This window comes from Abramis brama (genome assembly GCF_963993115.1).
Source record: "Abramis brama genome assembly, chromosome: 17".
In the NCBI taxonomy this organism is placed as follows: Eukaryota; Metazoa; Chordata; class Actinopteri; order Cypriniformes; family Leuciscidae; genus Abramis; species Abramis brama.
Genome location: NC_139979.1, coordinates 123,237 through 150,234, shown reverse-complemented (window position 1 = coordinate 150,234; position 26,998 = coordinate 123,237). Strand labels below are relative to the sequence as shown.

Sequence of the window (26,998 nt, the reverse complement as noted above, 5' to 3'; positions counted from 1 at the left end):
GCACTGCGTTCCTTAAATAGGAGCCAAGACAGGATTCAAGTGTGCTTAGACCACGCCCCAATCACCAATCAAACCTTCAAAGAGAAACAAAACAACCAAACCCACACAAAACAATCTGAATCCTAACACTGTATCTGTCTGTCTGTGTGAATGTGTGTGTGTGAGAGAGAGAGAGAGAGAGAGAGAGAGAGAGTGTGTGTGTGTGTGTGTGTGTGACTGTGTGTGTGTGAGAGAGAGAATAGTTGTGGTCTCTCTGATGCTATTCTAAGATGCTCCCACTGTGAGAATCACAACCACAACACTTAAATTCACACTTTTACACACACATACACACACACACACACATCTCTTGGAATTTACATTTCAAGAATTTATTCTTTCAAGAGTGAAGCATTTCTAATGGAAGTGCAGAATAGATGGTGGATGTTGGAACGAGTGGGTTGGTTATGGTTAACTAGGGTTAGGGTTAATTATTCACGTTCATTAACCCCCTGGGGTCGGCGGTCGCACCGGCGCGATCACCTCGCTTTTTTTCTTATAAGTGCGAAAGAAACTCAAATAACTCAGTCGATTTTTGTCATACAGGCAAGTGTTATACATCATTCAAAACTGTTAAATGTCTACTTTTATTTGTGTACACTCATAATAAAAACAAAATGTTCTGCTTTTCGTAAAATAAAGAAAATAAACATGATGCACGTTTTGCTGTCTCTCTCAGTGTGAAGTTCATTCTGAAACGCGACAGAAAATGAACTGTAACTCAGAGAATACTTGCCACACAGACATGATAGATATGTCTTTACAAAGCTTGAAGTGTCTAAATTATGTAAATCATATCAAAAACAAATATTCTCTGTTTAAGTAATCCGTATGAAAGCAACGAGAGGTACAGTTTCTAATGTGAACACACAACAAAACCAGCCATGTGAGAGAGAGAGAGAGAGAGAGAGACAGAGAGAGATAGGCAGGGAGTCAGACAGGCCTGACTACCTCTAATGTGACCGCGCGCACAAGCGATTCACATGCTAATCGTCCATGTGAAGGAACACGAACCTGTAAACGCCCTCATTACCTCAAAACAAAACTTCATCATTCCTCTGCTTTTCATCAAGTTTGGAAGACACACTGTGAGTTTACCTTGGATTTACCTCAGAAGAGGAAGAACACGGTTTGAAGATAAGAAAGATTTTTAAGGTAAGACATTTCTCACTTATATTAGTTAGTGTGTTATTGTTGCATAAACTTCACATTGTTCTAGTTGAACTGTTGCTAGACTAAAATGTATGAAATCGACAGAAACATGTTGAAATATGAACTATAGACAACCTTTCAATGCTAAATAAATATACATGTACAACACAAGGATGTTTTTATGCTCGATAATATAAAATACAGCATGATATAAAAGTAGTGTGAGTGTTTACACTAACATGATAAATATTATAATGTTTAGACCCGTGTTTACTGTTAAACACTGTTCGTGGATATCTGTTCAAACGTAGATGTTTATAATGTGGTAACAATAATGTTACAATTGCTTCAGTAAATGTTCTCTGCACGTGCTGTGAGTTTGGGTCACTCACGCTGTGCATTTGAAAAGCAAAACGCACCAAACATTAGGCTACATGTTTTTAGGCAAGGCAAGTTTATTTATATAGCACATTTCATACACAATGGCAATTCAAAGTGCTTTACATAAAAGAAATTAAAATAATAAAAAGAAATAAGAATAATTAAAACAGTTAAGAAAAAATAAAATAATAAAATACAGTACAGTACAGTACAAACAGTCGGACGAACATTGGCACAGTGCTCATTCAGTAAATGCATAGCTAAAAAGATGTGTTTTGAGTCTAGATTTGAATGTGACTACAGTAGGAGCACATCTGATCTCCTCTGGAAGCTGGTTCCAGCTGCGGCTGGCATAATAGCTAAAAGCAGACTCGCCATGCTTTGAGTGAACCCTTGGTATTTCTAGCTGATATGATCCTAGTGATCTGAGTGATCTGTTGGGTTTATATTCAGTGAGCATATCTGCAATGTATTGAGGTCCTAGGCCATTGAATGATTTATATACCAGTAATAATACTTTAAAATCAATCCTAAATTTAACTGGGAGCCAGTGTAAAGACCTGAGGACTGGTGTGATATGTTCATATTTTCTGGCTCTGCTCAGAATCCTGGCGGCAGCGTTCTGTATGAGCTGCAACTGTCTTATGGTCTTTTTGGGAAGGCCAGTGAGGAGTCCATTACAATAATCCACCCTGCTGGTGATGAAAGCATGAACAAGTTTCTCTAAGTCTTGTCTGGAAACAAAGTATCTAATTCTTGCAATATTTTTTAGATGATAGTATGCTGATTTAGTTATTGCTTTGACATGACTACTGAAACTAAGGTCTGACTCTAGTGTCACACCAAGATTCCTGACTTGATGTTTAGTTGTTTGACCCCTAGAGTGAAGGTATGCATTCACCTTGAGAACTTCATCTTTGTTTCCAAATGCAATGACTTCAGTTTTGTCTATGTTTAACTGAAGAAAGTTTTGACACATCCAACTTTTGACTTCATCAATGCATTGGCACAGGGAGTCAATGGGGCTGTAATCGTTAGGCGATAGGGCTAAGTAGAGCTGTGTGTCGTCTGCATAGCTGTGGTAAGCAATTTGGTTCTTTCTCATTATTTGGCTCATTGGGAGCATATACAGGTTGAACAGGAGTGGCGCAAGAATTGAGCCTTGAGGAACTCCGCATGTCATGGATGTCCACTCAGACTTATGGTCTCCTATACTCACATAATAACCTCTCCCATCTAAGTATGACCTGAACCATTTTAGGACTATCCCAGAAAGCCCCACCCAGTTTTCCAGCCTGTCAAGAAGTATGTTATGATCGACAGTGTCAAATGCAGCACTGAGGTCGAGTAGCACCAGCACTGATAGTTTGCCTGAATCAGTATTTAAGCGAATATCGTTTATTATCTTTATGAGCGCTGTCTCTGTGCTGTGGTGCGGTGCGGTCGGAAACCAGATTGAAAATTGTCAAAGGATCCATTCGAGCTTAAGAATTTGTTCAGCTGATTGAAGACAACTTTTTCAATGATCTTGCCTATGAAAGGAAGATTTGAGATCGGCCTATAGTTGCTTAATATGGTCTTATCCAGATTGCTCTTTTTCAGGAGGGGCTTGACAACTGCAGTTTTCAGGGAGTTTGGAAAACTCCCAGAGAGAACTGAGACATTTACCACTTCTAGAAGATCTGCTTCTAAACTGTTTAACACACTTTTGAAAAATGATGTGGGATTTTACTCCAATCTCATTTCATAACGTCACAATGAATGAAAATATTTGAAGTAACATATGATAATCCATATATATCTCTCTAGTGTAGTGTATTGAAGTGTTCCTTTTTAATGATTTTAGATAGGCTGCCTGCATTTCTGTAAAGTAAAATTTTAATTATTGTTATTATTATTTTATGCAGCCCTACAAGTATATGCCTATAAGGCACAACAAATCTGGTGTTCATTTATATATATATAACTAGTATATATTTATATATACTAGTTAAAATTCACAAAAACAAAAACAAATTTATAAATTTGTTTTTGTTTTTGTGAATTTTAACTAGTAAAATCACTTTTAGATTTTCTTCCCCCAAATCATGCAGCCCTATAGTTTCTCCTGATATCAGCGTGTTCACAGTTTTTTTTTGTTTTTTTTACAGGGACCAGATGCCACTGATGAGTCCTGCTCACTTAAACATTCACATGAGTCTCTGTACATGAACATGGTAAAATGAAAAAAGCAAACAACTTGGAAAAGACAGGTATGTTGAACAGGAACTGTTTCAGGAATGGCAGAAAGTCTCTGTTTAGATCATTTTGCTTAATAATGTGCCTTTTTATACTTCATATGTATCTTTGGATAATGTTTGTGGTAAATAAATCTAAACAATCAAAAAGCCATTCTTTTAATCTCTCATTCTTTGTTCTAGTTCTCTCACAGTCCCACCTGATAGGGCCATTAGGGGAGGGTCAATATTCATGATGATTCACGCCTCCCTGCAGCTCTCTTACACAAAACATGTCTTATACATTTTAAATTAATATATTGTTTTATGTGAATGAGTGGGCAGGATGATTTTCACATCGTTTTGAAGCAAATATTCTAGACTACATGATACAATTTTCAAAAGTCTTGTGAACAAATAATCAGTATGGGTTTTATGGCCTTATTTCAGTGACATTTTTTTTTTAACCACACACACACACACACACACACACACTCCAGATCTGATGAAGGACCTGTGGCTGGACACGACAACATCGCAGTCCTGAAGTCAAGTCAAGTCACCTTTATTTATATAGTGCTTTTTACAATACAGATTGTATCAAAGCAGCTTCACAGTGGTAAGATGAAAATAATACAACAAAGTTTGTTTCTAGAAGAAAATTGCATCATCGTCCACCTGAAGTAAGGCAGATCAATAATATTGTTGAATATTAAATTTCCCCAACTAAGCAAGCCAAAGGCCAAGGCCAACAGTGGCAAGGAACCAAAACTCCATCATGAAGTGAAGTGTCAACTAGTATCTCCCCTGTGAAGGCCTCCTTCTCCTTCCCTTTACCTCTGTACAGATAAAATGTCAAAATAATTCCGGTTCACATGGCTACGCGGAAGTGATAAATAATTCTTTATTACAAATTTTTAAAGCCAGACAAGTAGTTTGTTGAGGGTTGGTTTGTAAAGAAGGACTACACGCCTGTGCACATAGGCTGTATATTAAAACGCACATACCTATAGACTGAACATGTGATGCGCATGTGCACAGCGTCAGCGTTTTGGTGGGTTTGCGTTTTTATGATTTGCGCAGAGATAACTTTTTTCCCTCCAAATTTTTCAAGGCTTGCACCTTGTAATCTATTTCAGGGTTTGCGTTCTCAAGCCACCAGGCACTGTTTTGTGCGGATGAGCGGGTCGGAGCGCGTTGAGTGTTTTCTGTCTCGCTTCCTGCCCGTCTCACTCCCTGCCTGTCTCACTCCCTGCCTGTCTCGCTTCCTGCCCGTCTCACTCCCTGCCTGTCTCACTCCCTGCCTGTCTCGCTCCCTGCCCGTCTCGCTTCCTGCCCGTCTCGCTTCCTGCCCGTCTCACTCCCTGCCTGTCTCACTCCCTGCCTGTCTCGCTCCCTGCCTGTCTCACTCCCTGCCCGTCTCACTCCCTGCCTGTCTCACTCCCTGCCTGTCTCGCTCCCTGCCTGTCTCGCTTCCTGCCCGTCTCGCTTCCTGCCCGTCTCACTCCCTGCCTGTCTCGCTTCCTGCCCGTCTCACTCCCTGCCTGTCTCACTCCCTGCCTGTCTCGCTTCCTGCCCGTCTCACTCCCTGCCTGTCTCACTCCCTGCCTGTCTCGTTCCCTGCCTGTCTCGCTTCCTGCCCGTCTCGCTTCCTGCCTGTCTCGCTTCCTGCCCGTCTCACTCCCTGCCTGTCTCGCTTCCTGCCCGTCTCACTCCCTGCCTGTCTCACTCCCTGCCTGTCTCACTCCCTACCCATCTCTCTCTGTCTGTCTCTTTCTCTCTCTCTCTCTTTACCCTTGTCTCACTCCTTGCCTGTCTCACTCCCTGCCTATCTCACTCCCTGCATATCTGACTCCCTGCCTGTCTGACTCCCTGTATGTCTCACTCCCTGCCTATCTGACTCCCTGCCTGTCTGACTCCCTGTCTGTCTCACTCCCTGCCTATCTGACTCCCTGCCTGTCTGACTCCCTGCCTGTCTGACTCCCTGCCTGTCTCACTCCCTGCCTGTCTCACTCCCTGCCTATCTCACTCCTTGCCCATCTCTCTCTGTCTGTCTCTTTCTTTCTCTGTCTCTCTCTCTCTCTCTCTCTCTTTACCCTTGTCTCACTCCCTGCCTGTCTCACTCCCTGCCTGTCTCACTCCCTGCCTATCTCACTCCTTGCCCATCTCTCTCTGTCTGTCTCTTTCTCTCTCTCTCTCTCTCTCTCTCTCTCTCTCTCTCTCTACCCTTGTCTCACTCCTTGCCTGTCTCACTCCCTGCCTATCTCACTCCCTGCATATCTGACTCCCTGCCTGTCTGACTCCCTGTATGTCTCACTCCCTGCCTATCTGACTCCCTGCCTGTCTGACTCCCTGTATGTCTCACTCCCTGCCTGTCTGACTCCCTGCCTGTCTCACTCCCTGCCTATCTCACTCCTTGCCCATCTCTCTCTGTCTGTCTCTTTCTTTCTCTGTCTCTCTCTCTTTGTTGAGCACATGGCTGGTTCCGTCGTGTGTTTACAGGCTGTTTGTGTCATATAAACTCAGCGGGAGATAAATGACCTGAGCAATTAAGATGTTGAAATGCGAGTTGAAACCCGGTGAGATTGTAGCGGCGGCGGGTCGTTCCCACAGCTCTCTGTCTCTCAGCTCGCTCGTCCTGCTTTCGACATGCGGCGAGTTACGGCTCTCAGGAGGGCAGAGGAGGCTCTGCGGTGACGATGATGATGATGATGTGTGTGTATGAGGATATTAAACTCTTATCAGTCTAATGGAGAACAGGCGTGTGTTTGGCCTGCAGGAAGGGCTGAGAACATGAGTGTGAGAACATGCTTCCAGCTTCACCATCACCATCATCACAGCCTGTCATTTCCAGCGTGTCCTGCGGAGCGGATCCGCACTCAGCACCACGGTACCGTCTCTCCGCTGCTGCTCTCGCCACTAATTACTCTCATTTAGCTTAAATTAAATGTAATTGAGAATTTGAGTGTGGCAGTAAATCTCAGCTGTGCTGTTACCCAGAGTTCTCGGTTTAGAGGCGACCGCAGCCCGTGTGAGTCATGATGTCATCAGACGTGAGTCAGGTGGTGTGAGAATCTCCTCAGGAGCTCGAGAGACAAACACACACGCTCACATGAGAAACTATCACACACTATAATTAGCATAAAGATAGATAGAGTTCACCCGAAAATCATCATTCTGTCATTATTCACTCGCCCATGTGTCATTCAAACCTTCTTCGAAACACAAAAGAAGATATTTTGATTAAAGTCGATGGGGTTCAATGTTGTTTGGTTCCCAACATTTTTCAAAATATCAGAAGAAAGAAAGTCTTAGTCCGACATGATGGAGAGTAAATGACAGAATGATGATTTCTTGGTCAACTATTACTATTTACATGATAATTATATAGCACACTTTATACACACTCATGAAGCACACATGTGTCCTGATGTGTGTGTGTGTAGTGTGTCGTCCTGCCGTGTGTCGCTGTGAATGTGATCGATCGCTGTCGCCATAGAAACGGCTGAGTGATGCGTGTTGATGGAGTCTCTCAGTGAAGATGTTTATGAACACTGGTGAGAAACATCAGATCTCCTCAAGCGTTCGGCACATCTGGAGGCGTTTAGGAACGCAGGCCGTGTTTAAAGCAGCAGCGCAGCGGGCCAGAGCAAATAAACACATCACATCACTGCTGATGTCACACACACACACCCACACACACGCGTGTGGCATGTACTCACACACACACACGCGCGCACATGTACACACACACACACGCATGCACACACACACTCACGCACGCATGCACACACACACTCACGCACACACAAAATCTGATTCCCCACACTGTGCGTCTGATATAATATACGACAGTAATGTGTGTAAGAATGTGTGTGTCTGTCCCTTAGCTACTATATTACACAGATCTGTGTGTGCGTGTGCTGCTGCATCATTGATCACACCTCACACTCTCAACTCTCTCTCTCAATTCAATTCACAAAGCTTTATTGTCATGACAAAATTTTTTTTGTTATTGTCGAAGCATTAAAACAATATAGAGTAAAGCTTATTTAGAGAAAATAATAATTAAACTAAATTAAAAAAGACAATATGATATACACACATGGCTACAGTAGATATAGCAAAAAATAAATATATAGCAAAATAAATAAAGGATTATAATAATAAAAGATTATAATACAGAAATCATGTAAACACTGAACTCTCTCTCTCTCTCTCTCTCTCTCTCTCTCTCTCTCTCTCTCAGGCGGGCGCTGAATCTGGGCGTTCTGCGTGACCCGGGGTCAGAGGTCGAGGACCGTCAGTATCAGATTGACCTCCAGTGCATCAACATGGGCACGGCTCACTGGGACGACCTGCGGCCGGAGCGCGAGGGACCAAATGCCGGCTCTCCTGCAGACACTGAACGCAGTTCCCAGAATCCCGCGCTGGAGTGGAACATGGCCAGCAGGTGAGCCGCATCACAGAGCACTGAACTCTGGGTAGTTTCTGACGGGGTGTTGAGGGCGAACACAGCTGATGAAGGTTCAGAACGATGAGCTCATACAGATGATGAGAGACAGTGAGACGTGTTTACTGGTGCGAGGGCAGGGCTACCTGTCACTCACAGGAGATCCACCAATAGCAAACCACAGCCATCCACCCATCCAATCAATTCCCCATGGACAAAATCCGGCTGACTACATCATGCGTTGTGGCCGTATCTAGGCACAGGTCCTCCATCTGATCTGGATACGGCCCGGATCCGGCTGACTACGTCATGCGTTGTGGTCGTGTCTAGGCGCAGGTCCTCCATCTGATCTGGGTACGGCCCGGATCCGGCTGACTACATCATGCGTTGTGGTCGTGTCTAGGCGCAGGTCCTCCATCTGATCTGGTTACGGCCCGGATCCGGCTGACTACGTCATGCGTTGTGATCGTGTCTAGGCGCAGGTCCTCCATCTGATCTGGATACGGCCCGGATCCGGCTGACTACATCATGTGTTGTGGTCGTGTCTAGGCGCAGGTCCTCCATCTGATCTGGATACGGCCCGGATCCGACTGACTACGTCATGCGTTGTGGTCGTGTCTAGGCACAGGTCCTCCATCTGATCTGGGTACGGCCCGGATCCGGCTGACTACATCATGCGTTGTGGTCGTGTCTAGGCGCAGGTCCTCCATCTGATCTGGTTACGGCCCGGATCCGGCTGACTACATCGTGCGTTGTGATCGTGTCTAGGCGCAGGTCCTCCATCTGATCTGGATACGGCCCGGATCCGGCTGACTACATCATGCGTTGTGGTCGTGTCTAGGCGCAGGTCCTCCATCTGATCTGGATACGGCCCGGATCCGACTGACTACATCATGCGTTGTGATCGTGTCTAGGCACAGGTCCTCCATCTGATCTGGATCCGGCCCGGATCCGGCTGACTACATCATGCGTTGTGGTCGTGTCTAGGCGCAGGTCCTCCATCTGATCTGGATCCGGCCCAGATCCGGCTGACTGCATCATGTGCTGTGATCGTGTCTAGGCGCAGGTCCTCCATCTGATCTGGATCCGGCTGACTACATCATGTGTTGTAATCGTGTCTAGGCGCAGGTCCTCCATCTGATCTGGATACGGCCCGGATCCGGCTGACTACATCATGCATTGTGGTCACGTCTAGGCGCAGGTCCTCCATCTGATCTGGGTACGGGCCGGATCCGGCTGACTACATCATGTGTTGTGATCGTGTCTAGGCACAGGTCCTCCATCTGATCTGGATCCGGCCCGGATCCGGCTGATTACATCATGTGTTGTGATCGTGTCTAGGCGCAGGTCCTCCATCTGATCTGGATACGGCCTGGATCCGACTGACTACATCATGCATTGTGGTCGTGTCTAGGCGCAGGTCCTCCATCTGATCTGATCCGGCCCGGATCCGGTTGACTACATCATGTGTTGTGGTCGTGTCTAGGCGCAAGGTCCTCCATCTGATCTGATCCGGCCCGGATCCGGCTGACTACATCATGTGTTGTGATCGTGTCTAGGCGCAGGTCCTCCATCTGATCTGATCCGGCTGACTTAATTTATGCAGCCTAAAAATCATTTAACTGGTTTGGATAATAGAAATGGATAATGGTCTATGTGTATGCCAGGTTAAAGAGATGTGTTGTTTAGTCTAGATTTAAACTGACAGACTGTCTGCTTCTCGAACAATGCTAGAAAAACTGTTCCAGTTTAGTTTAGGTGCTAAATAGGAAAAAGATCTACCGCCAGCAGTTGATTTTGATATTCTAGGTATTCATGTACAGCAGCCGAAAGATCACATGATCCCCTGACAGGAAGTAGAATATGTCTACTAGTCATCAGCATTAGTCCTGCACGGGTGGTTTTCAGCAGGTCATGTGATCTCTCTGGCACCTGTTCAGGTAACAGTATCCGCCTGCTCTCGGCTCTTCAGCGGAAACGCTCCAATCGTGTGCCGGCAGTAATCCCAGAGTTCCCTGCTTCTAATCCACTGGCCACCATAAATATTAGAGGCTTCGCTGTTTGATTGTTTTAATAGTAGCAGATGTGGCACCTTATAAAGCGCCGCGTGTTTGTTTTACTGCCCACAAATGTTCTCAGAGATCCGATCGGAGTTCATGTGTGGGAGCGTGGGAGCCGTGAGTGTGTGTGTGAGTGTGAGTGTGTTTGAGTGTGTGTGTGCGTGTGTGTGTTTGTACCTACTTAGTCATATTTTGGGGACAAATTTGTACCCAGAAGTGAGCTAAACTTTTTTGGCGACGTGAAAATCATAAAAATAAATACAGTTTTTATAATTGTAAAAATACAGATAGTTTTCTGTCAGGGTTACAGTATTAATAACTAGCTGCGTATAGAAACAAGAGAAGTGTGTTTAATGTGTGAGTTCAGAGAGTTGAGTGTGTTCTCTGATAAACAACATTAATGATGTTGATTCATGTTTCGAGTTTGTAACACATCCTCCTTTGAGTTTGTTTATGAGATGTTTGAAGGTTTGATGAAGGTTCAGTGCTGTGAGACTCGCAGACGATTATAGAGACACTGAATGTGTGTGTGTGTTTTTGCAGCATCCGCCGGCAGCAGGAGAAGCGAGTGATCCTGTCGCCGATCATCACGGATTTCTCAGTGCGAATCACAGCAGCTCCAGCTGTAATTTACCGGAAGCCTCTGGATCACGGCCCAGCGGAGGTACGTGTGTGTGTGTGTGTACTTGTACAACTATCTTTGTGAGGACCAGTTTGAGTTTTAGACCATTGGAGTGAGGACAGAGAGAGTAAGTGAGGACATTTTGGCCGGTCCTCAGTCTCTGAGAGCCTTTAAAGGCCTGTTTGAGGGTCAAGACTTGGTTTTAGGGATAAGGTTATAATGAGGTTAAGGGTCGGTTTAGGGTCAGGGGTCGGGTTAGGCACTTAGTTGTGATGGGTAAGGTTAGGGTAAGCGGCTAGAGATTGCATTGTGTCAATGAATGTCCTCATAAAGATAGATGTACAAGAAAGTGTGTGTGTGTGTGTGTGTGAGAGAGTGTGTGGGATGGTCCAGTGATGCACAAACACACACATCGCTCTGTCCTCCATCAGATGAAATTGTGTGTGTGTGTGTGTCCAGGAAGCTGCAGGAGTGTTTTGGGAATGTTTGAGCTGCTGCTCAAGCGAGACAAACAGTTTTCCGGCTCTTGCACAGTAATGCTTTCGGCCGTGTGTTTGTTTGCTTCAGTGGAGTTCTATATTTGACCTTAAATACTGAAAATCACTAAACAAACAGCCACTGAATTCACTTTACTCAAACCTGGAAAGAGAAGCGGATGAGCATCAGGACAGTTATTCAGTGTCTGCAGCTTTAAAATCTTTAAGTTTGTTAGCAGACGTCAGATGCCTGTTTAATTCATGCAGGAAGATTTGTCAGGTTTAGTGTTATGGTTAGCGTTAGCAGCTTAACAATTATAATAGCCTTCATATTCAGTGATATTATTGATCTGACTGCACTGACACTTTCAGATGAGAACAGAACTTGATCTGAACAGTGACTCTCTCTTCCTCTGTAGAGCTGCTTCACTCCTGAATCTAAGATTGTCTCATATTTGCTGAAGTTTCATCAGTGATCCTGTTATTCTCCTGTTTATTACAGTAAAGCTGCTCTGAGAAGATCTGTACTGTATAAAGCTGTAGAAATAAAGGCCACACTGCTCTCTGTCAGTGTGGTGTTCTGTGTGCGATGATCAACTGACCGTCTCTCTCTCTCTCTCTCTCTCTCTCTCTCTCTCTCTCTCTCTCTCTCTCTAGGAGGTGGTGGTGTGTGGCCACAGTCTGGAGATGAACATCACGTCCAGTCTGGATCTGTTTCTCAGCGCGTCTCAGGTTCAGTTACTGCAGCAGCTCCTGCAGGCCAACGTGGGGCAGACGACCTGCGACCCAACCGCAGCAGACGTACGGACGCACACACACGCACTCACGCGCACACACACACACACTCACTCACACACACACACATACACACATACACACACACACACACACACACACACACACACTCACTCACTCAGGTTTGTCTGTCTGTCTGTCTGTCTAGTGTGAGTGAGTGTCTTGAGGTGCTGATGTATGTCTAGTCTCTCCTCTTCCCATCATGCTCTAGTGTTTACAGAGGAGAGGGGCTCGGCGCCTCAATAAAAGCCTCTCTCACACACTAATGGAACGGCATGTAAAAATATTTACGGCAGCGGCCTGTGTGAGGATGGAGGAGAGCGCCTGTCTCTCTCTCGCTGAGTGTGTGTGTGTGTGTGTCTCTCTCTCTGTCTCTCTCTCTCGCTCCCCCCCCCCCTCTCTCTCGCTCTCCCCCCTCTCTCTCTCGCTCCCCCCCCCCCTCTCTCTCTCTCTCTCTCTTTCTCTCTCTCTCTCTCTCTCCCTCTTTCTCTCTCTCTCTTTCTCTCTCTTTCTCTCTCTCTCTTTCTCTCTCTTTCTCTCTCTCTCTCTATCTCTATCTCTCTCTATCTGATGTGCAGCTAAGAGCATCTGATCGCGGAGTGCCGTTGACATGCTAGCGCTCAAAAACACACACATCCTGCTGAATAAACAACACGCGCTCGCCACATAAACACACACCGAACGCTGATAGAGCGACACACACATTGGTGTAGCGTCTGGGAAACACGCTGCGTCTGGTTTCTCGTGTCGTTTTGAGTGTGTCTCGGGTGTGTGTGGAGGTGAGACGCATCTGGATCTGATTGTGGGATGTTGGGCTGAATCATCTCTGCCTCCCTACAGATCCAGAGCGTCACTACCCAGAGTTCACCTGGGTTCAGGACATGATGTTTAACAGCCTTGTGTGTGTGTGTGAGTGTTTAATCCACGCCAGAGCGCCCTCCAGTGGCCACACACTCTGTTCTCTCAGTGTTCAGAGGGACAGACTCCCTGTCGTGTGTTTGAAGAGAGTCTGGCTGAGAGCCTGAATAAAACACATTTGTGTTAATGACAGACACACACCTGAGGAAGACTACACACACCTGAGGAAGATGAAACACACCCCTGAGGAAAACGACACACACACCTGAGGAACACGGCACACACCTAATGAAGACAACACACACCTGATGAAGACGAAACACACACCTGAGGAAAACGAAACACACACCTGAGGAAAACGAAACACACACCTGAGGAAAACGACACACACACCTGAGGAACATGGCACACTCCTAATGAAGACAACACACACACCTGAGGAACACGGCACACACCTGAGGAAGACAACACACACCTGATGAAGACGAAACACACACCTGATGAAGACGAAACACACACCTGAGGAAGACGACACACACACCTGAGGAACACGGCACACACCTAATGAAGACAACACACACACCTGAGGAACACGACACACACCTGATGAAGACGAAACACACACCTGAGGAAAACGACACACACACCTGAGGAAAACGACACACACACCTGAGGAACACGGCACACACCTAATGAAGACAACACACACACCTGAGGAACACGACACACACCTGATGAAGACGAAACACACACCTGAGGAAGACTACACACACCTGAGGAAAACGACACACACACCTGATGAAGACGACACACACACCTGATGAAGATGAAACGCACCCCTGAGGAAAACGACACACACACCTGAGGAACACGGCACACATCTGAGGAAGACGACACACACCTGACGAAACACACACCTGATGAAGACGAAACACACACCTGAGGAAGACGACACACACACCTGAGGAAAACGACACACACACCTGAGGAACACGACACACACCTGATGAAGACGAAACACACACCTGAGGAAGACGACACAAACCTGATGAAGATGAAACACACACCTGAGGAAGACGAAACACACATCTGAGGAAGATGAAACACACCCCTGAGGAAAACGACACACACACCTGAGGAAAACGACACACACACCTGAGGAACACGGCACACACCTGATGAAGACGAAACACACACCTGAGGAAAACGACACACACACCTGAGGAAAACGACACACACACCTGATGAAGATGAAACACACCCCTGAGGAAAACGACACACACACCTGAGGAAAACGACACACACACCTGATGAAGATGAAACACACCCCTGAGGAAAACGACACACACACCTGAGGAAAACGGCACACACCTGATGAAGACGAAACACACACCTGAGGAAAACGACACACACACCTGAGGAAAACGACACACACACCTGAGGAAAACACCTGAGGAAAACGACACACACACCTGAGGAAAACGACACACACACCTGATGAAGATGAAACACACCCCTGAGGAAAACGACACACACACCTGAGGAAAACGACACACACACCTGAGGAACACGGCACACACCTGAGGAACACGGCACACACCTAATGAAGACAACACACACACCTGATGAAGACGAAACACACACCTGAGGAACACGACGCACACACCTGAGGAAAACGACACACACACCTGAGGAAAACGACACACACACACCTGATGAAGATGAAACACACCCCTGAGGAAAACGACACACACACCTGAGGAAAACTACACACACACCTGAGGAACACGACACACACCTGATGATGACGAAACACACCTGAGGAAGACTACACACACCTGAGGAAGACTACACACACCTGACGAAGACGACACACACCTGACGAAGACAACACACACCTGAGGAAGACGACACACACACCCGAGGAAGACGACACACACACCTGAGGAAGACGACACACACACCTGACAAAGACGACACACACCTGATGAAGACGACACACACCCGAGGAAGACGACACACACCTGACGAAGACGACACACACCTGTTGAAGACGACACACACCCGAGGAAGACGACACACACCCGAGGAAGACGACACACACCTGACGAAGACGACACACACCCGATGAAGACGACACACACCCGAGGAAGACGACACACACCCGAGGAAGACGACACACACCCGATGAAGACGACACACACCCGAGGGAGATGACACACACCTGAGGAAGATGACACACACCTGACGAAGACGACACACACCTGACGAAGACGACACACACCCGACGAAGACGACACACACCCGAGGAAGACGACACACACCTGAGGAAGACGACACACACCCGAGGAAGACGACACACACCCGAGGAAGACGACACACACCCGAGGAAGACGACACACACCTGAGGAAGATGACACACACCTGACGAAGACAACACACACCTGATGAAGACGACACACACCCGAGGAAGACGACACACACACCTGATCCCTCGCTCTGCTCCTGATGTGGATCACAGACGAGTCCAGTTCTGTTCTGATCTGGCAGTCGTGTTACTCGTGTAATGGAGAAACTCTCCTGATTCCGCATGGGTTCAACCGAGGTCGTGGAGCTGCTGAAGCTCAGGCTGGTGTTCTCCAGGGGTCAGACGTTACGAGGCTCTGACCTCTGACCCCTCTCGCTTACACGCGCCAGGAAGGTCACGTGTGTTTTCTTTCTCTCGCCTGCGTTTGGCTGCTAAACATCTGCGGAGTCGGAGTTTCTCTGCGGCTAATCTCAAATATTTGTGCGCTCTCAGGGTTGGTGTTTTTAGCCTTCCAGTCTGTGTTATGAAACCCGATCATTCTCTTTTCTCCCGGTGCTCACTGACCCCTCGTACCAGAATCAACTGATAATTGACAGCCAGTCAAAACAGTTCACCTGAATCCATCGGCGTGGCACATTCCCTGATACACCTCAGAAACCGGATCTGTTTGAGATCAGTAGCAGCTGAGGCGTTCGCTCATAACGCTTTGGCAAAATTGGCGTGAAACCCCAGATAAAATCATCAGGCGCAGAATTACATTGAAGAGAAACAAATCCGTCTGAGAGTCGGGCCGTCTGACCCGCGGCTCTGGTTTCAGCTCGGGTGCCCGAGGGCAAACGGAGAACGCATGTTAACTCAGGCCGGGTCGAGGAGAGAAAACACGACTTCCACCTGTATAAGCAGAACCACAGGTTTAGAATAACAGGTGAGAGGAGCGAGTTCAGCTGCGCACGGATCTCCACCGGTCAGACGGATGAGTTCAGGAACGGCCTACTTGTTTGATTATTAAATACGTTAGCTAATTTGATTATGCTTTCAGCTACCAATAAGAGTTCTATACTTTGTGTATTTATATATATATATATATATATATATATATATATATATATATATATATATATATTATGTATATACAGTATATTTTTTTTAATATGTAGTTATTTTTTATTCTTTTATTTTATTTTCTTGTAATTTTGTTTGTAATTATTTAAACTTAATTATTTTATTTTATTCTATTCTATTTATTTTTATATTATATTTTTATTTGTAATTATTTTTATTTTATTATTTTATTTTATTCTATTTTATTTCGTTTTTCTTTAGTTATTCCCCAATTAAAAAAAAAAAAAATCTGTTTTATTTTATTTTATATTTTTAAAATTCAATCATCTTTATTTTATTTTAATGCAAAGCTCATGGCATCTATTCCCAGTGAATGCATATAGTTAGTTTAGTTTTCATTAACATTCACTCTATCTTTGTTAGTTTTAGTTTAGCTGTCGTTTTAGTGTTTTAGGTCTGACAATAAGTTATGAAAATGTATTTTAGTTTATTTTCTTTCCTTTTTTGATTTCATCCATCAGAAATGTTTGCATGCACAGAAGAGGCTCAGAAAGGCCTGATGGTCGTTGTGTCGTCGTTCTGGCGGCCGCTGGTGCTGATGGGAATGTGTTTCACTGGTAAAGCAGTGTTTTGTTGTGTGGTTTTCAAGCGAGCTGCAGATGAAATGAGTTGGGCTGGTCCCTCGTCCGGTCGGTCCCGCTGTAAATAGTCTCTGCCAGCGGCTCTACGCCTCAGTGGACGGGGAATAACTCTAGCGCTGGACTGCGGTCTCAGAGAGACACCTGGAGCCCATCTCCTCTTCACCTCTCGCTCACCCTGAGCTCCTCACAGGGATGTTTGTCCTCGCCGTAACCAAAGCAAGCGTCACTGGGGCCGAGAGGGACGTCATGACCTCACGAGACGTGTGTGTGTTTGAGGCCAGAGAGGGACGTCATGACCTCACGAGACGTGTGTGTGTTTGAGGCCGGCGAGGGACGTCATGACCTCACGAGACGTGTGTGTGTTTGAGGCCGGCGAGGGACGTCATGACCTCACGAGACGTGTGTGTGTTTGAGGCCGGAGAGGGATGTCAATGACCTCACGAGACGTGTGTGTGTTGGAGGCCGGCGAGGGACGTCATGACCTCACGAGACGTGTGTGTGTTTGAGGCCGGCGAGGGACGTCATGACCTCACGAGACGCAAGTGTTTGAGGCCAGAGAGGGACGTCATGACCTCACGAGACGTGTGTGTGTTTGAGGCTGGAGAGGGACGTCATGACCTCACGAGACACGTGTGTTTGAGGCCGGGAGAGGGACGTCATGACCTCACGAGACGTGTGTGTGTTTGAGGCCAGAGAGGGACGTCATGACCTCACAAGACACGTGTGTGTGTTTGAGGCCGGAGAGGGACGTCATGACCTCACGAGACGTGTGTGTGTTTGAGGCCGGAGAGGGACGTCATGACCTCACGAGACGTGTGTGTGTTTGAGACCGGAGAGGGACGTCATGATCTCACGAGACACGTGTGTGTGTTTGAGGCAGGAGAGGGACGTCATGACCTCACGAGACGTGTGTGTGTTTGAGGCCAGAGAGGGACGTCATGACCTCACGAGACGTGTGTGTGTTTGAGGCCGGAGAGGGACGTCATGACCTCACGAGACACGTGTGTGTGTTTGAGGCCAGAGAGGGACGTCATGACCTCACGAGACGTGTGTGTGTTTGAGGCTGGAGAGGGACGTCATGACCTCACGAGACACGTGTGTTTGAGGCCGGAGAGGGACGTCATGACCTCACGAGACGTGTGTGTGTTTGAGGCCAGAGAGGGACGTCATGACCTCACAAGACACGTGTGTGTGTTTGAGGCCGGAGAGGGACGTCATGACCTCACGAGACGTGTGTGTGTTTGAGGCCGGCGAGGGACGTCATGACCTCACGAGACGTGTGTGTGTTTGAGGCCGGCGAGGGACGTCATGACCTCACGAGACGTGTGTGTGTTTGAGGCCGGAGAGGGATGTCAATGACCTCACGAGACGTGTGTGTGTTTGAGGCCGGCGAGGGACGTCATGACCTCACGAGACGTGTGTGTGTTTGAGGCCGGCGAGGGACGTCATGACCTCACGAGACGTGTGTGTGTTTGAGGCCGGAGAGGGATGTCAATGACCTCACGAGACGTGTGTGTGTTGGAGGCCGGCGAGGGACGTCATGACCTCACGAGACGTGTGTGTGTTTGAGGCCGGCGAGGGACGTCATGACCTCACGAGACGCAAGTGTTTGAGGCCAGAGAGGGACGTCATGACCTCACGAGACGTGTGTGTGTTTGAGGCTGGAGAGGGACGTCATGACCTCACGAGACACGTGTGTTTGAGGCCGGGAGAGGGACGTCATGACCTCACGAGACGTGTGTGTGTTTGAGGCCAGAGAGGGACGTCATGACCTCACAAGACACGTGTGTGTGTTTGAGGCCGGAGAGGGACGTCATGACCTCACGAGACGTGTGTGTGTTTGAGGCCGGAGAGGGACGTCATGACCTCACGAGACGTGTGTGTGTTTGAGACCGGAGAGGGACGTCATGATCTCACGAGACACGTGTGTGTGTTTGAGGCAGGAGAGGGACGTCATGACCTCACGAGACGTGTGTGTGTTTGAGGCCAGAGAGGGACGTCATGACCTCACGAGACGTGTGTGTGTTTGAGGCCGGAGAGGGACGTCATGACCTCACGAGACACGTGTGTGTGTTTGAGGCCAGAGAGGGACGTCATGACCTCACGAGACGCGCGTGTGTGTTTGAGGCTGGAGAGGGACGTCATGACCTCACGAGACACGTGTGTTTGAGGCCGGAGAGGGACGTCATGACCTCACGAGACGTGTGTGTGTTTGAGGCCAGAGAGGGACGTCATGACCTCACAAGACACGTGTGTGTGTTTGAGGCTGGAGAGGGACGTCATGACCTCACGAGACGTGTGTGTGTGTTTGAGGCTGGAGAGGGACGTCATGACCTCACGAGACGCGCGTGTGTGTTTGAGGCTGGAGAGGGACGTCATGACCTCACGAGACACGTGTGTTTGAGGCCGGAGAGGGACGTCATGACCTCACGAGACGTGTGTGTGTTTGAGGCCAGAGAGGGACGTCATGACCTCACAAGACACGTGTGTGTGTTTGAGGCCAGAGAGGGACGTCATGACCTCACGAGACGTGTGTGTGTTTGAGGCTGGAGAGGGACGTCATGACCTCACGAGACACGTGTGTTTGAGGCCGGAGAGGGACGTCATGACCTCACGAGACGTGTGTGTGTTTGAGGCCAGAGAGGGACGTCATGACCTCACAAGACACGTGTGTGTGTTTGAGGCCGGAGAGGGACGTCATGACCTCACGAGACGCGCGTGTGTGTTTGAGGCCGGAGAGGGAGGTCATGACCTCACGAGACGTGTGTGTGTTTGAGGCCGGAGAGGGACGTCATGACCTCACGAGACGTGTGTGTGTTTGAGACCGGAGAGGGACGTCATGATCTCACGAGACACGTGTGTGTGTTTGAGGCAGGAGAGGGACGTCATGACCTCACGAGACGTGTGTGTGTTTGAGGCCAGAGAGGGACGTCATGACCTCACGAGACGTGTGTGTGTTTGAGGCCGGAGAGGGACGTCATGACCTCACGAGACACGTGTGTGTGTTTGAGGCCAGAGAGGGACGTCATGACCTCACGAGACGTGTGTGTGTTTGAGGACGGAGAGGGACGTCATGACCTCACGAGACGTGTGTGTGTTTGAGGCTGGAGAGGGACGTCATGACCTCACGAGGCGCATGTGTTTGAGGTGTGTTTGAGGCAGGAGAGGGACGTCATGACCTCACGAGACGCGTGTGTTTGAGGCCCGAGGTAGGTCATGTCCTCACGGGACGCGCGTGTGTGTGTTTGAGGCCGGAGAGGGACGTCATGACCTCACGAGACACGTGTGTGTGTGTTTGAGGCCGGAGAGGGACGTCATGACCTCACGAGACGCATGTGTTTGAGGTGTGTTTGAGGCTGGAGAGGGACGTCATGACCTCACGAGACGCGTGTGTTTGAGGCCCGAGGTAGGTCATGTCCTCACGGGACGCGCGTGTGTGTGTTTGAGGCCGGAGAGGGACGTCATGACCTCACGAGACGCGTGTGTTTGAGGCCCAAGGGAGGTCATGACCTCACGAGACGTGTGTGTTTGAGGCCCGAGGGAGGTCATGAACTCACGAGACGTGTGTGTGTGTGTGTGTGTTTGAGGCCGGAGAAGGGACGTCATGACCTCACGAGACACGTGTGTTTGAGGCCGGAGAAGGACGTCATGACCTCACGAGACGCGTGTGTTTGAGGCCCGAGGGAGGTCATGAACTCACGAGACGTGTGTGTGTGTGTTTGAGGCCGGAGAGGGAGGTCATGACCTCACGAGACACATGTGTGTGTTTGAGGCCGGAGAGGGACGTCATGTCCTCACGAGACGCGTGTGTGTGTTTGAGGCCCGAGGGAGGTCATGACCTCACGAGACACGTGTGTGTGTTTGAGGCCGGAGAGGGACGTCATGACCTCACGAGACGTGTGTGTTTGAGGCCCGAGGGACGTCATGACCTCATGGAGGTGTGTATGTGTTTGAGGTCCAGCTCACCGAGGTCACATGGCTGTTGGTGAAGCGCTTGTAAACTGAGCGTAGAGTTGATGATGGCTATCGTGACCTCAGGACGGTCAGGCTTCTAGAATCTTACATTTCGCTCCTCCTAAAGGAGTGAATAAATAAATAATTTACTCTTTCTTCTGTGGAACTCAAAAGCAGATTTTCAGCAGAATGTTCACGCTGCTCTTTTCCAGGCCGTAAAGGTCCGGTGTAACACTGATAACAATCCCAAGTTTATGTCACGCAGTTCTCAAATCTAAAAATGTCATCTTCTGTGATCCACAGGTTTGGAATGACATGAGGGCGAGTAAATGATGAGATAATGTCCTTTAATATGGTGTATGAATGTCTTTCAGTGATTGAAATGAGTTTAGTTTTCAAAAACCTTCGACACACTGGAATGATTGTGAGTTTGATGTGCGTTTGCATGATGTTGAGCTGATTTGTTCTGTCCGTAGTCTGTCACCTGCTGCTGACCCCTGACCCCTGACCTCTGACCCCTGGAGTGCACCGTGTGGATGGCTTGTTCATTCTCAGCTCATTGAACATGAATGCTGGGTAAATGATGCCGGATTCCCAGTGTTTTTGCCAGCAGAACCGGCACCAGTGACTCATCGGTCTCGGATCCGACAGAACTGAGCGTTTTTTTTTTACTGGCGCGTTTTTCAGGGTCCCTGATGTGTGTGTGCTCCTGCAGTCCTGATGTGTGTGTGCTCCTCAGTGGGTTATGCTGCAGAACTGACCCGCTGAGATCCGCCTGTGTCGGTCCTGTGGTTGAGCTGTCACTGTGAGCTCGGCGCTCTGGGCTTTGATGCGAGTCTCTGAGCAAATGCGACTGCGTTCCTCCCCGAACACTGAAGCCGCGGCGCTTTAAACGCTCACTTTAAACGCTTTTGTTTTCTTCAAAGGGAGTCTCAGATTTGAGGAGAACATTTTCTGGCGTTAAGCTCTGAACACATGAGCGTCAGTGTAGCTTCTGAACTGAATCTGACCCTGTGTGTGTGTGTGTGTGTGTGTGTGTGTGTGTGTGTGTGTGTGTGTGTGTGAACACACTGAACACGTCACATTTACATGCCATACATCCAGCGAAGCCCCACCCACTGCAGTGCCTCAGATATTTTGAGCTTGTTTGTTATTTTTTAATTGTTGCTTTGTTTGCTTATGATTACTGTGGCCAGTTGCATAAACTACTTAGACTTGTCTTACAAGTTAGAGGTCATTCACACAGAAAACGCTTTTGCAGTTAAAAACAACAGACACAGGTCAGTGAAACAAAAAAAGAGCAAAAAAGATACTTTTTTAAAAGTTTTTTTAAAACTTGAGTGCTGTGTTTCTAGAATGGCGTGTCATGAACGAGAAACAAGACTTCAAACACGTTCTAGTGCATGTTTACATAGAAAAACATGTTCTGTGTGAACATCTTTAGTTTTTCTTTAGAGCTGGTTATTATTATTTTTTATGTCAGTAACAGAAAAATTTACATTTTGGTCTGACTAGTTCTCAAACTCATCATGAAATGGAAGTTGTGCTGGTCTTTTCTTCTCTATTGTGCCGTGTATCCGAGTGAAACGCTTCTAGAACAAGAAAAAATGTAGGAGAAGAGAAGAGATGCTGCAAGAGGAAGTTATTCTGATTCAAGATTAACAGGAACATGAATTTAACACAATAATGATAAATAATCATTTAGAATAAATACAGCAATATTCTATTAAAAACATTGATTTCATGGTTACTTTCAGTCACATTCTGTGCATATGCTGATGAATAAGTTCAGATTGTGATATCACCTGTGTGTGTGTGTATTCAGGTGTGTGGCCGTCCTCCGCAGGCCGCTGCGTTCTCGGGCTCGGTGGAGAGTGTGTGTGGCAGCAGCGCCCCCTGTGGGCAGGACAGTGGCTTCGGCAGTGACAGCGCTCGCCTGCGGATGGTTCAGATGGAGCGGCAGAGCGGCGCGGGTCAGTACCGGCTCGCCCGGCCCTCACAGCAGCCCAGCATCACCAAGAACCTCCGCTTCGTCCCGTTCGACGTGTTCCTCACCGCCGGCCGCATCTCTCTGATGACGTACGCGACGCTGCCCGCGGCTAACCCTCCCGCAGCTAATCCTCCCGCTGCTAACCCTCCTGCAGCTAACGCTCCCGTGGCTAACACTTCCATGGCTAATGCTCCCGCGGCTTACGTGCCGGAGGACGAGACGACCCGCGACTGCAGCCTGTCCTCGCTGACGGCCGACGACCTGCTGAACGCTAACGGTAACGCTAGCGCTGCCGGCGGGTGGCCGGGGCTCCTGGGCGTTCCGGCTCCGGGCCGCTCGTCTGCGCGTCAGGCTCTGGGAGTGACGGTGGTGAGGCAGCCGGGCCGGAGAGGAGCCCGAGACTCACGCCTGCAGCCGCTGCTGTTCCTGCAGCTCAACCAGCCCTCCGTCCTGCTGCACACACACACTCACACACAGCGGCTGGAGCTCTCGCTGTTCGATCTCGCGCTCAAGGGAGCCGCCAACGACTACAGGAGTCTCGGTGAGTGAGACACACACACCCTCACTCACACACACACTCTCACACACGCACACACACACACACACACACTCACACACACACACACACACACTTCATCTCTCTTTCTCTCTCTCTCTCTCTCAGATGCAGGGAAGTCTCTCCCCGAGGCCTTGGACTACAGTGTGTTCTGGCTGCAGACGGTGGCAGGAGAAGCCGACGGTCGCACAGGAATCCCTCCTCCACTCCTGTCTGTGGTCGTCAGAGACTTCCTGAGCGGACCAGGTGTGTTCAGACGGGAGAGTGTGTGTGTGTGTGTGTGTCTGAGCGGACCAGGTGAGTTCAGACGGGAGAGTGTGTGTGTGTGTGTGTGTGTGTGTGTGTGTGTGTGTGTCTGAGCGGACCAGGTGAGTTCAGATGGGAGAGTGTGTGTGTGTGTGTGTGTGTGTGTGTGTGTGTGTGTGTGTGTGTGTGTGTGTGTGTGTGTCTGAGCGGACCAGGTGAGTTCAGATGGGAGAGTGTGTGTGTGTGTGTGTGTGTGTGTGTATGTTCTTGATCCTCACACACATCTCTCTCTCTCTTTCTGTCTCAGAGTTAAAGGTGGAGGTCAGTCGGCCGCTGAGGGTCAGTCCCACACTGGCTAAAATTGAGCAGGCCAAAGTTTTCTGGAAGAAACTCTTTCCTGAGAGTGATGGCGAATCACAGCCCAAAACACCGCCAGGCTCCGCCCACTCCTGCAGTGATGCCCCGCCCACAGCTGATCTGCTGCTGCGCTCCCTGCAGACGCCGGTTCCCTTCCAGAAGATGGCGCTGCGCACGGTGCAGATGGTGGTGTGTGTGGAGATGGAGTCGCATGCGGCGCGGCCCAGTCTGAGTGTGTGTGTGTCGGCCATGACAGGCGCGCTGGCGCTGAAGAACGCCGGCAAACCCACAGGTCAGTCGCAGTTACTGTTCTTGATTACGCCTTTAATCCAGCGCAGGCTCTAGGCCTGTTACCCACAGTGCACTGCGGCAGATCATTAGAGCGTTTGCTTTAGTTACGCTGACCGGAAATCCAGTTAATCTCTCTGAGCCTATAACAGGGCTGAGCGGAGGAAGTTCCCATCATGTGCACTGGTGTGTGTGTGTGTGTGTGTGTGCAACAGATCGGGTGCCGGAAGAATCTCCCGTGATGCAGTTGCTTACTGTGATCTTCTGATTAAGGGCACTCCAAAAATAATATTCTTGCTTAGTATTTTGTCTTGTTTTCCAATGCAAATATCTAAACATTCTTAAATCAAGATTTTAAAAAAGGTCAATGGTCAGAAAAATAAACTTAATTTAAAGGGAAAACAAGATTATTTTTCAGACCGCAATGGCAGATATTTGTTCTTGTTTTAAGCACAAACTGCATGGAATCATTCACATATTCGCTGCACTTACACACTCATCTTCAACACTTAGTGGTCCTGACTCTCTGTGGTCATTGAAAATCCCAGGATGTCCTTCGGAAAAAGAGGTGGGTTTAATCCCGGCATCCCAGTGGCCTCCGTCCATCATGGCCTCCTAATCATCCCTTTATATATACTGATTGGCTTCATCACTTGGTCTCCTCTCCACCAGTAAGCTGGTGTGTTTGTGTGTGTGTGTGGGCGTTCTGCCGCAGTATGGCTCTGTCGCATCATCAGGTGGAGCTGTACATTGGTGGTGGTTGAGGAGATTTCCCCGATATGTAAAGCCGAGTACCTAGAAAAGCGCTAAATAAATGTAATGAATTAATGAATTAGTGATAGAGGCCTAAGATGACTTCAAATAAGAAAAACAAGCACAGCAAATAAGCTTTCTTATTTTAAACATTTCTGTCTTTCAGTGTTTAAAATTCACTTTTGTCTTTGAAGAACCAGGTTCTAGGAAAATCTGGATATACTGTATGAGGACGCCTTGTTTTAGAGTGCATATTCACTTTTATTATGAATATACATTTTACTAATTATGCCACGCTCTAAAATATTTAATCAGGTAGAAATTTGAGTACAAATATTTCTGATCCAATAAATCTGGAATGACTGGAAAAGTCACATGAATGAGTTCTCAGTTATTTTCATGTGTGTGTGTGTGTGTTTGATCACATCAGCACTGGTACTATAGTGAACAGCAGTGGAAGTGTGTGTGTGTGTGTGTAGTCTCTCTCTCTGTGTGCTCCGTCCATCTGCTCAACAGATGCTTTCATAGAGTTTCTCCAGATAAAGATATTGTTGAGAATTTTAATTAAAACCTCAACAATTTGCACTTGTTTACTGGATTGGACATAACTGCAGCATGAGACATGCGACGGCCTCGAGCCACACGGACTCTCTCTCTCTGCCCGGAGTTTGATGTGCTTTTATTAAACACAGTCGACACAGAGTTTGGCCAAACACTGGTAAACAGCAGACGAGGATGTGAGCGTTTGTATTGGTGTGGAAATAACAGAGCGCTGTGAGTTTCTGGAGTCCGGCGCGCGCGTGTGTGTGTGTGCGTGTGTGTGTGTGTACATACTTAACCTTATTTTGGGGACAAATTTGTGTACAGAAGTGAGCTAAACCTGACAAAAACTACTCTTTTGAGGATGTTCTCATTTGTAAAAATGTAAATAGAGTAATAGTAAATTAAGTAAATAGAGTTTACTTAAGTAAACATGTATGAGTGTGCGAGTGTGTGTGTGAGTGTGTGTGGGGGGCGAAAGAGTGTGAGTGTGTGTGGGCAAGTGTGTGTGGGGGCGAGAGAGTGTGAGTGTGTGTGGGCAAGTGTGTGTAAGAGAGTGTGAGTACATGAGTGTACAAGTCAAGTCAAGTTTATTTATATAGCGCTTTTCACAATACAGATTGTATCAAAGCAGCTTCACAGTATTAAATTAAAATAATACATCAATGCTTGTTTCTAGTAGAAAATGTCCACGTTTGGTAATGCTGATCAATAGTATTGTTGATTGATTAATTAAATTAAATATCCCAAATATCCCCAACTGAGCAAGCCAAAGGCAACAGTGGCAAGGAACCGAAAAACTCCATCAGGTGACCTAATGGAGAAAAAAAAAAAAAAAAAAACCTTGGGAGAACCCAGGCTCAGTCGGGGGCCAGTTCTCCTCTGGCGTTTATGAACTAGAGGTTGGATTTAACTGTAAGATTAAAAGTATTATATGAATGCCTGGCTGAAGAGATGCGTCTTTAATCTAGTTTTAAACTGGGAGAGCGAGTCTGAGCAACGAACAGTATCAGGAAGACTATTCCAGAGTTTTGGAGCTAAATGTGAAAATGCTCTCCCTCCTTTGGTGGATCTGGATATCCTAGGTATGACCAAAAGCCTCGAATTTATTGATCTTAAAGAGCGCGATGGATTATAGGGCGATAGAAGATCCGTTAAATAGACTGGAGCTAAACCGTTTAGGACTTTATAAGTCAGTAGCAATACCTTGTAATTAATACGGAACTTTATAGGTAACTAATGTAGTGATGA

The 26,998-nt window shown here is 47.6% G+C and overlaps 1 protein-coding gene across 2 annotated transcripts in view; it reads left to right on the top strand.

The window, feature by feature from the left end:
* vps13b (vacuolar protein sorting 13 homolog B) overlaps window positions 1-26,998 on the top strand; it is a 175,204-nt gene that overhangs the window by 107,444 nt on the left and 40,762 nt on the right. For both annotated transcript variants that reach the window (XM_084089596.1, XM_084089597.1), the window contains exons 31-36: window positions 8,038-8,241; window positions 10,845-10,965; window positions 12,057-12,200; window positions 22,843-23,548; window positions 23,672-23,809; window positions 24,117-24,458. In XM_084089596.1, the coding sequence (XP_083945722.1) occupies window positions 8,038-8,241; window positions 10,845-10,965; window positions 12,057-12,200; window positions 22,843-23,548; window positions 23,672-23,809; window positions 24,117-24,458 (1,655 nt within the window). The remainder of the gene's footprint in view (window positions 1-8,037; window positions 8,242-10,844; window positions 10,966-12,056; window positions 12,201-22,842; window positions 23,549-23,671; window positions 23,810-24,116; window positions 24,459-26,998) is intronic.